This window comes from Phaethon aethereus (genome assembly GCF_964289735.1).
Source record: "Phaethon aethereus genome assembly, chromosome: Z".
NCBI lineage: Eukaryota > Metazoa > Chordata > Aves > Phaethontiformes > Phaethontidae > Phaethon > Phaethon aethereus.
This window is the reverse complement of record NC_138577.1, coordinates 73,289,148-73,300,711: the sequence shown is the minus strand read 5'-3', so window position 1 is coordinate 73,300,711 and position 11,564 is coordinate 73,289,148. Positions and strand designations below refer to the sequence as shown.

General features: G+C 39.3%; 1 protein-coding gene across 1 annotated transcript in view; it reads right to left on the bottom strand.

Annotated features, from left to right (window-relative positions):
• Window positions 1-3,863: 3,863 nt before the first annotated feature.
• TDRD7 (tudor domain containing 7) overlaps window positions 3,864-11,564 on the bottom strand; it is a gene marked incomplete at both ends in the record, with an annotated part of 43,352 nt that continues 35,651 nt past the window's right edge. Inside the window, 7 exons of the mRNA XM_082012777.1 lie at window positions 3,864-4,084; window positions 6,339-6,499; window positions 6,795-7,285; window positions 8,775-8,885; window positions 9,227-9,361; window positions 9,512-9,595; window positions 11,299-11,433. Of these exons, the coding sequence (XP_081868903.1) occupies window positions 3,864-4,084; window positions 6,339-6,499; window positions 6,795-7,285; window positions 8,775-8,885; window positions 9,227-9,361; window positions 9,512-9,595; window positions 11,299-11,433 (1,338 nt within the window). The remainder of the gene's footprint in view (window positions 4,085-6,338; window positions 6,500-6,794; window positions 7,286-8,774; window positions 8,886-9,226; window positions 9,362-9,511; window positions 9,596-11,298; window positions 11,434-11,564) is intronic.

Genomic DNA, 11,564 nt, shown 5'->3' with positions numbered 1-11,564 from the left:
GGCTGCAATAAGGTCTCCACAGAGACTTCTCCTCTCCAGGCTCAACAGCCCCAACTCTCTCAGTCTCTCCTCAGAGGAGAGGTGTTCCATCCCTCTGATTACTTTTGTGGCCCTCCTCTGGACCCACTCCAACAGGTCCATGTCTTTCCTGTGCCAAGGGCTCCAGAGCTGGACGCAGGACTCCAGGTGGGGTCTCACCAGAGTGGAGTAGAGGGGCAGAAACAGAGTTCCCCAACATGACCTGGGGTTAACACAGTGGGAGATGAAAACAGGTCCACTTAAACTTTGTAGACTGAGCAAAATGTGGGTGAGATGGGATAAGTAGAAAAGAGGTGGTTTGAAAGTGCTTATTGTTCACAGCCTTGGGAAAGTAAGAGATCTGCTTTTTTTTTTTCAATTATTACCATGCCATCTGTTTTCCCTAGGTAATGAATGCTCATTTTCCAGTTTATAAAATTCACAATGATCCACAAAACATGCCTAACAATGCTGTATTTCCCTTTTCTGGCTGGAAAGCTATCTTGGATGGGGTCCCCAGGAACCACACACTCCATCTCCACATCCCAAGGGAGCATCAGCTGGGCTTCTGCTGGTACATTCTACCTGGTTTTGGCATTTATAATAAAACTGGAGTTCCAGTGAATTTCCAGGCTTTCCCCTCTCTAAAGATTGCCTAACATATAACCTAAACTTACCCTTCCGCAATTCAAGCCTTTACGTGTCCTGTTTTCCCTACATACAAAACCAGATTCTTTACCAGTGAAAACTTTTGGAACTGTTCTCCTCCTTAGCCTTCTCTTATCCAGACTAACTACAAATCCTTCTATTTAAGCCAGCTTTTCTAGACTTCCATTGTTCTTGCTTTCATCTGGATTCTCTGTAACTAATCCACATCTTTCTTGCAGGACAGCGCCCAGAACTGCGGGATTCCTGTGGAGGCCTTTGTAATAGCTACTAGAATGGAAAGATCATGCGAAACAGTAACTCCACCACCTGCTTGATTCAGATACATGCCGCAGAAGCATGCCCGGTGAGGTGTCGTGCATTCACGAAAGCAGAGAAACCATTCACAACAAATCCCAAACACAGACTGCCGAGAAACTGAAGTTAAAAGCCACCCAGCATTCTGTGTGAATTAACAGCTTAGGCAGAGCAGGCAGGTCTAACGCCTCCTAGGGATAGCAGACTAATTACTAAGCACACTAACTACTTTATGGATCGGGAACTTAAACTCAAGAGTGTTCAATATTGTGTACAGCCAACACCTTCTGCACATTTTTCAAAGCCAGAGCACAAAATGTACCCAAATAGCACCAGCAGGTAAGTTAGCAAATGTATCAGAGAATTCTACAGGCTGGTCAGTGGGGTAAAAAAGTAACATTAAAAGTGGGTGTAAAATCATCGCTCTGCAACCAAAATCAGAGACAGTGGAAGACAACAGTAGATAAATAACGTAACAGCAGAGTACCTGTAGCATAGTGGAGCTACCTAAGACAGAGGTGGTACTGTACAGTGGGTATGAAGATGGGCAAATATCTTAGTGCAGCCTCTGGATACAGCGTATGAATTGCACGCAGCATGGTGTTAGTAACTTTGGGTTGGGTGTACACTCAGTGTATCCATAAAATGATTCACCACATGGAGAGTGGTGCTCTTGGGTTTGCTGGTCAGTTAAGACTGCAGCCCGTTTTACCAACATGCAAAGCAAAGTCCAGCATTGAGCTGTGCAAATGCATGAGGCTGTACAAGTGTTGTCCTTGCTTCTGGCCTGGGTTTTTTAGACTCTGGAGCAGCCACCAACAACAAAGGAGAGGGTGAGGCATACTCCAGAAGGGGCAGACAACAAGCCAAAAAGCACCTCAAGCCTCTTGAATACCTGCCAGGCTCTTTCCCCTAATACTACAAGTGTAGAGCCCCAAAGCCTGCTCCATGAGTTCACAGGTGCAAGTCCACTATTGGTCAACAGCAGCTCCCCAAGCCTCAAAGGATGCAAATGCAGCATGGGCATTTCTCACACAACCAGACAAACTTCAAAACAGTTCCAGCAAAATGCCCTAAGCCATCAACTTTACAAGATTGCGGATGAAGGTGGCCTACGCTCTTGGACACATAGGAAAACTCTCACTCTTCAGGAGCTCAGGAAAATGCTTGTCTCATCCTAATGACCTGCACCATTCAGATTTTCAGGCTCAGAAGCAGTCCTACAGAGAAGGAAACTTCCGCATCAAAGTCTATCCTGCAGCAGTTCATCATCACATTGATTCCTGCACCTGCATTCTTCACCTTCTCTGCAGTGGCAGCTGAGGAAGGAGAAAATAGTATCAAAAATTATTAGTATCTCAGGTGTTAATGCAACTGCTCCCTCAACAAGTACACTTAAGAGTGTCACTTCAGCATACTTAAATATGGACAGGACCATGTTAATTAGAAATTTGCATTAAATTAGCAGTTTGCTAGTTTATCACAGCCCTCTCTATTCATAAGGGCTCTGCTATACCCTGTGTACCATCCAGGCAGACAGACACTCAGCAGACTTCCAAGAGGTCTCCTTGCTGCTTAGCTTAGACCTTCTCCAGAACTACACCAGAATTAGACTAAGAGGATGCAAATATAAGCCTTTCATGCTTAAACAGTTTGTTTACTCTGAATATTTGCATGCATTTTCTTTCTCCCATCCTAATGTTACATATGCACTGCACCTTTCAAGTCATGGTTCCCTTTCTGTCCAGCCTCCTTTACTCATGCTGACAGCGTGCTGGCAGAACTTCTTAGCTCAGCTTGTGTATTACTAGAAAGGCAAATGCACTGACACACTGAGTAATTCCAAGTACATCAGCTGCCATGCATGATCAAGGCATATTAGGAATTACTTTTAGTAATTCCTAATTAGGAATTACTATTACTTGTGTATTACTAAAATTCCTTTTGCTGGCAATCACTATGTAAAGCTTCAATGCTGTATTTAACAATCTCAAGGGACTATGGCAAGCAAATTCAAATCTAGGCAGCAGACTATGAAATACAGTGATGTCTACACCTCTTCTCTAAGGCCAAAAATAAAGTAGGCTCTAAACTAGGTCAAAAAAACCCTGTGTTCAGAGGACTTTAAGCACCAATCCTCATGCTTATAGGACATTGCCTGCTCTGTCTCCAGGGAGAAAATTTTTCAGAAGCGTACATGAAAATGAGTTACCAAAAAAGAGGGAAAAGAATGCCTTGAGTTTAGGAACCAGTCATGGGGGTGGCGTGGAGGGGAGCAGAGAGTTCAGAAAAGTGGTATCATTGCTAAGGAACAGCAAGCAGACTAGTAAAGCACACAGAGGTGCATACCCTTCTGTGAAAGTTAGGCCCCACAAATGTAGCCTCCCAAACAAGGCACTTTCAACTATTCAACTCTTACGAAGTTGGGGAAGGGGGAAAAACCCATCAATAACGCATGTCTCTGATGGTAAATTCAGAAATATTGCGGATGGCTTCCATGTTTCCCAAGTAATAAAAATGCTAGTTAAAGGGAGGAGTACCCAGTAATGGCTCTGAATAATAGCTAGGAGACAAAATGCCCCCCAAAATTAGGAAAGATCACAAGAACAAAAGTCAACATTGTTTTATTGATAAATAACTTTTTTAATATTTTCACCCAAACATTCTAGCATTACAGTGGTAAACAAAGTGCAAATTTTCAGAAAGTCAACTGAAGTCGACAGAACCCAAACTTGTTAAACAAACCCTTTTCACAGAACACAGATTTTTTAATTTTATCACCTTGTTGTCTTCAAAGCCATGTAGTAGTTATATTTCTCTTCAAAGCTGGTTACTTATTTCATTGCTAAAAAATCTGAGCTGCTACATTTCAGAAGTGCTGATTAATCATCTTTTGAAAATTCCACAAGACTTTGAGACACAAAATCATGAATCCATATATCAGTGTCTGGAAGAGATGTGTCCACTAGAAAAGTCACTATTTTTCGATCCCAGGAGTTAGTACTTTCGTTAACTGCCTGTATCTGTGCCACCAAGGGTTTCTTCTCTACAAGATTCCGAAACACTATTGATGCCTCTTCTGACCACTGCTGGCTTTTCACTCCTAGGACAAATGCAAAGCAAAACAGAAGGTCATTTATAGACTAGGCCAGTTAGAATGATTAAGTTTATAACAAAGTGGGGGGAGTTTAAGTACTTGAGAAAACAGATATTCAAGTGCTATCGAATGCGGCTTAACTCTAAAAAAGAAACACAAGCTCACTCATCTCCCATGTCAACAAGCTTAATTATTACAGAGACTAGGACATTAATTTTTTCTTGAAGTCTAAAGATATGGACAAGTTTGCAGAAGTGAAAGGCAAATGCACTGACACACTGAGTAATTCCAAGTACATCAGCTGCCATGCATGATCAAGGCATATTAGGAAACATGACAAAAAGGAAACTAAAGTTCCTTTCAAAACAAACTATTTCTTTGTCTTCTTCCTGAAGTTGCTGAAATTATTTGTCATGTTGCTCTTGCTTTAGATGAAGTTTTCTTCATCTCAAAGCAGCATCAGCAACTAAAACAATCTGCCAAACCTTCAAGTCCCAAACAGTATCTGCAGAGAGCAGAAATGAAGACAAATGCTGCCTAAATGCCTCACAACTGCTGCTAATTTTTTGAGAGCAGCATCCCACAAAGTCAAGTCTGCTCAGGGATGTGATGACAGAACCCAAACAGGTTTTTGAATATGTCTGTAATCTACCAAGACAGAAGTGGCTCCTGCAGACTTGGAATTCAGTCTCCCCAGACCACTGCTGGTGTAGAGCATCTAGACACAAGGGGCTCAAGTATTGTGCATGAATACCCAAACAACAACTTATGGATAAAAGCAGCAAAACAGCAAAGTGACAACACTTTGCTTTTACTATTAGCAGCAGCTTGCTGCTGATAGGAGAGGACAACACAGGAACACAGCTCCTTGCAGGTTGAAAGGATGAGAAGTCAACAGTTCATCAACAGTTAAGAAAGGGTAATTAATGCTAGGAAAGGCTTGTGGGGAAGCAAATGGGATTTTACAGGCAAACAGACCAAAGACTGAGGGGTAGCAGACATGAAAAAAGAGGAAAAAAAGTGGAAGAATAGCAAGACAATAGTTACCGGTCCTCCAGGCTCAGCTGGCCTGCTTTGACAATATGAAGCAGCTCAGAGGCCAACTTAACTAGCTACTTGGGATTCTGTGAAGCAGGAAAATTGGATGACTTGCAGGTTTGCTCAGCTGGGTCCTGTACTACCCCAGTAGACAGACACAGCTAGAAATCAGCTTCATTTCAGCACTGCACTCCCAGGACCCCAGCCTGTCGATAAGACATCCACCATCACGAGTTTAAAGCAACCCCCAAGGTCACACTGAGGCTATGCAGGAAAGCAGATCCACAGAAGGCAACCTAGGATCCGAGCACCAACTTTGTGGCCTGTCACTTCAGACAAGTATATACTGTAACTGAAGTCTAGACTAGTGCTGACCAAACAGCGTCAGAAAGCAGCAACTGAATAAGAAGAGACACATACATCTGAAAGCAATGCATAAATGAAAGAAAAAATTGGAAAAGGAAAGAAAAGACAGCAAAGAGAGATGAAGTTTTATTTTTTTAATTCTATCAGATGTATACACACTCTCTGTGCCCCATATTCTCAATTAAATTAATCCTACTTAAGTCTGTTGAAATCCTCCACCCCCCTTGTGGAGTTCTTTTGTTTGTTTGTTTGAGAACACCAATATATTTCAGGCAACTTTGGATTCCAAATATGCACTGGAAAACAGTAAATTACAGTAGGGGCAAGATATATATGAAAAACTTCTTCAGAAACTCAGCGTCTAGTTCCTAACTTTACGTACATTAGGATAATCAGAATGTAAGTTCTTATCAACAGATACATCATAACTTTCACACTTCAAAAAGGATTATGGTTAAGTAACCAAAACCGATTTGATTTCGCTGTGTCCTTTTGCATATTAAACATTGCATACATTAAATGATAAATATTTATGGCAACGAAAAGCAGCTGATGGGAAAGTTTAAGCAATCTTCAGCTTTATACATGGTAACTAAAAGTGCTGCATTAAAATGAACAAACAAATAATAGAACAGAACTATCACCACCTATGTCAAGAAGAAAAGCAGAGCTACTTTGATGACAAACATGCATGTATTAAGCACGTTTTTGCAAGCAAATAGATGCTTACTTCAGCAAAAAACAATTACATCACTAAACTTTGGCTTTGTCCCCTTTTACATTTCTGTTCATTTGGTATTCCCACTGCTGTAAGACTTTTAACAAAAAAAAAAAAATTTCAATGCTTACTACCTACCTGCAAGCTGAGCTGTTATAGCTTGGAAAGGTAGTTTCCTAAATGGATCCATGAGTGGCTGTACTTTCTCTATGCTGACAAACTCATGTTTACCATAGTCCAGCTCATATACTGACAAAAACCCATTTCTAAGAATTCCTTTTATTATGACCCTGTACCACCTAAAAAGGGAGAGAACAAGAATAGACAATTTGAATTTGCTTTCACACACCGTCAAGGCACCAGAAAAATAATACACAACCAAAAGATCTTAACCAACATGTCTCAAGCTTCCCAGGTCTAGTATGATTTGAAGAGATTCCAACTACAATCTAGAAGCATGAAGAGACTGCAACCTCACTTACTCCCTTAATCTCTCAGGTATCATTGGACATCTGCCACCTTGTTAACAATGCAGACAATGCAGAGCTAGGCTTGCCTTCAAAGATTTTGTTTTTAATTTAAGTATCTACTTACTGATTTTCAATTTTAGCTGCATACAGCTTGTTTTTTTCAACGTTCACAAGTTTCTCTTCTGCCCTGCTGTAGTACAAGATCATTTCTTCCATTAGGGCTTCCAGATTATGTAGCTCTTTCCAAGGCTGGACAATAAAATGACCTGGATGGCAGGCCACTGAGACATAGACATCCATGAGCTCACCAGTCTTTGACAAGGGTAGAGGGGGAGGCATATCAATGGTAGACATTGCACTGCTGGGTTCTCTGGCTGTATCAGAGGAACTCTTCTCTAGCCTTCCACTAGTTAACCGTAGGGATGAAACAGCACCACTTGTCTCTTTTGCGGAGCTAGTGCCACTGGGTGTAACACTCAAGAAAACATCTTTCTGATGCTTCCACAAGTCTGCATTTTTGATCTGCCGATTGACACTATGATCCACGTCTGGGAAATTCTCTGGAGCAAACAAGTAAACGTGTGCAATTCCCTTTGAACCATCCTGTTTAACCACCTTGGAAAACAAAATACGGTTTAACTTCCAGTTAATAACTATTAAATGCATATCTGACTTCGTACAGAACAGTAAAGCCTTTAACAGAAAAAGCAGCAACAGTTCATTGCATTCTACATGCACATAGAATTCTGTAAGTATTTTCAAGGTTCTCTCCAATATATTAATGAAGTTGTTGGATAGTAAGCTATCCACAGCAGCTAAGAAGAGCATTTCCACTAATGCAGCTATCCCACTAATGTAAAGCAAATATAAAGCTTGAACTGAGCTTTGTTCTGCCCAACAGGTGTATGTAAAATTCTAGTTTTCAGGAGAACAGTAGTCAGTGTCCAAATAGATCTAAACAACTAAGTAATGCTATTAAATATTAACACTTAATCCTTCAAAATTCTCTTCATGGGAGAACCTCATTATGGGAGATGAAGCGTAGTAAACTAAGGATGGGAAAAAAATTAAGACGAAAAAAGCCTCGAGGTTTATGTCATGCATAAATTTAAAGCACCAACATAAAAATATTTTCTTATTTAACATCAGATATGTGAGCATTACTGATAGTAAAGCACTGAAATTTTAATTTGACAAAGTGTACAACATTTCTTTACAGATTCTTCTGTTGGTTTTCCTAGCCAGGAATAAAAACTTTCCACAATTGAACTATACATCTGTCATCTATTATTTAATCAAGCAAAAATTAGTACCAAACTCAAACTATCTTGGAAGAGGCTGTTTTGAAAAGCCAGATGCAACAGTCGTAAGTCCCACACTAGAGGAGCTATGTTTTAACTGTAAGGTCTCCAGTGTTAAGCAAAAAGGTAAAGGAAAGCTGCAAAGCACTTTCTCAAAGTGCTGTAACAGTATCTAGAATCAGATTTTTAAGAGGAAATTAACTTTGTTTAGTCTGCGGCTAGTAATAGATTTCCTTTAGAAGTGTGTTTTCAATTAATTAAACTGGATAGGAACATTGCAAGTAGAAATAATTTTATCTCAAAGATAACAGAAATTCTAAGTACAGAACAGTTTCTACTACACCCACTTGATTAGAAAAAGCAAACAAAAAATAAAGCTGCTTTCCAAGGCCAGAAGGAGAAAAAGCTATATCCACAAAAGGCACAAAAATAACTTAAGATTAACTCAACAGTTGTATCTTTTTATGTGGTGAAACATTAACAACTGTATTTCTTTCTTATCAGTTAGTAAAATAACTCTAGCTACATATTTGGATGGGCATAGCAAAATGTGAAGGGCAATCAGTTGCTAAATTCTTGAGGGGGAAAGAGAAGCTTCTACCAGGCTTACGCAAGTAAGTTTTATGCCAAATGTCATAAAAAAAGGACTTAGTATAGAATTTATGTCCAAGAGCTGGCTACAAGCTTTTAAATTTCTGTAACAAAAATAATTTGATGAGTGGTTAAGCTTCTAGAGTTGTTCTTTCAATGCTCTTTCCACACATCTGTGGATTTCAAGTCACATAAGCATTTTGGTTATTTACCTTCATGCTAAATTCAGGACAATTCATTACAGTGTCTCTCAGCCACAGCACAGCATCTGGAGTCCACATGCCAGTGTTAGGAGGCAGATCTGCTAGGCAGCATTTTATAGCCTAAGAACAGAATTAAGTATACAAAGTATAATTTAGTAACATGGAATTTAGTCCATAAGGTCCTATTCACAGAAATTTCATTAATGCTGACAGATTCAATGTTTGACAAACAGAAAGAGACAGAGGAACATGCAAAACCATTACCATTACACATGCACAACATGCTGTCAATAGATGGGACTACCTTTTGATTTATTTCAGGCAAAGATGCACAATGAAATAGATTCCAATATTGAATGCTATTAAACAAAACAAAATTTCATTACACAAACCTTCAGGTAACAGCACAACAAACACTGCCAAGAGATCTAGCATAGGTTAGCTTTAATATATCTGTATACCTGAGGAGGTATTGCAATTACTTCTCTCAGGAATTGTGGTGGGATTTCTCTAAGCTCTGATACTTTTACAGTTGCAACTGTTCCAGTATCCATGAACTGCACATCAAGTGCCCGTCTAGTGTGAATAATTCTTATCTGAAAGAAGAAAGGAAGCATTGTTTTGAGGTTAAAAACACAACAGTGACACATACACTGTAACAAGTTTCACAGAAACTAAGGATTCATATTTATCTGAACAAAAAGACAAGACATTTCTCTGTAGCTTGTTCTTTGAATACTTCTTACCTCTACACGTGCCCATTTTCCTTTGGAAGGAAACAAGCAGATTTTGCCACAGAAAGGTAGTGACACATTAAATTCAGATGTCTGCTGCAAATATAAAAACAGAAGTTAAAAATCATGGAGATATTGCTATCTGCCACTCAACTAACCATTTTAAAAGCCACACATAGAATAAAGAGTTCTGAGAAGCAAAAACTCTATTTCAAATATAAAGTCGCTTTCCAGCCTCAGAAGCATTTCTTATCATGGTGTTTTAAGCTTCCCCAATCAGTAAAGCTTTAATTCCAAGCTGTGTATCTTACAGATATATGAGAGAATATAAAGTGCTGGGGGAAAAAACCCACATTTGGAAACACAGAATATGAAACCACTGACCATCATTTTAATGTTCTGAAAAGTTTAGAACTGTGACAGACGACTGCAGAAGCTCCTAGCTTATATTCTAGAACACATCATTTGTTGAGATATTTAACAAACCAAATTTACTACAGACTCAAACAAAAAATCTCATGGGGGTGACATTCACCGTAATGATCCAATATCATACACTATAAAAAAACCCCACTATGCTATAAAAAGCATGAAGAAAGTCCATTTGAAGACCCATTAACACTGTAGTTTGTTTAAATTCTCAGGCAAAATAAAAACCCTCAAGATAAGCTGCAAAGTCAATATTGCTTCTTTTACCTCCATATACAGATTAATATTAAAAGATTCTGAATGTCAAAGTCTCTCTATGATAGGAACAAGAACCTAATATATGCTCTGTCCAGAAAATCTGAACTTTTGAAATACATGTCTGGCTGCCTGCCTTTGTGTTACTAAACCTTTCAGGGTTCTATATGCTTTCCTTCAGTGTTTAGCTTGCTTGAAACTGAATCTTGATAAATGAGACATGTTCAATCTAAAGTATTTCCAGACAGTGTGTTTTCCACAACAGGTCTAAAGCTCAGCTTCTACACCTAAAAACACTTTGACAGAGTAGTTTCACAAGCAGCAGTTCTAACAGGACCTTTAAGGATCTGCATTTCATGGTTTGCTTCTCTAAGGCTCAGCGGAATGTTGAACAAACTAGACTCTTAAGATTTCTTCTCTTTTGTATAGATCCTCTTGACTCTAGTAAAGGGTTGTTGCATGTGTCTGTAAATGGCTGGTGGAATGTCACACATCTCTGACACATGCCTATTTTAAAGCAACTTAAGACTTTTGAAAACACCTCCTATAGAGCAGTTCTAGTTGAAATTAGCCACAACATTCAAAAGCCAAGGGTATAAGGACAAGATATGCAGCACATCAGGTCAAAGCTATCGAATCTCCAAGGATGACAGGCTAAAAAGAACACACTTTGGTTACGCTGCTTTTATTGTCACTTTGCATATGTGCTGTGGGACAGGCTCTTTACGCACCTCAACTCTATCATGTAAGTAAAACTTTAAAAAAAAAAAAAGCAGTATCTCCACAGGCTTTATACCATCTGATGCAGTTTCTATTGGAAGCTTCCCATTATAAGCTGTGCTATTACTGTTCTAACTATTCAAGGAAAGTTGTAAGTAGTTGCTGAAGCCTTAGAGGCAGCTTGTGAACAAGAAGCATCAAAAGACACTTTTCACACTGAAGAAGGCACCCCAAGAAATTAGGAAGAGAATTCATAGCCTTTTTGAATAATCTATGGCTACCTCAGAAACTTCAACTTATGTGCAAGTAAATGATTGGTACACTCTGAAGAAAGGCTTTACCACTTCTCTCACCATAGAACCTACTTTGTAATGGTCTCTCACCATAGAACCTACCTTGTAATGGAAGTAGTCTTCTAGTTTCTGCAAGATTTCAGAAAGTCTAGACAAGCCTTTAGATGGCACTTGGCAATACAGGCTTCCATCAGAGAAAACACTGGTTACTCTGACATTTGTATATAGCGCATCCACCTGCAATGGTAAGATTTTGACAAAAAAAAGGGGAAAAAAAACATACACATAAACTTAGCAAATTTCTGAGTACTGTTTTTTGTCTATCCAAGGCCTTAGTGGTCAATGATTTTTAATGAATTAAGAAGGAA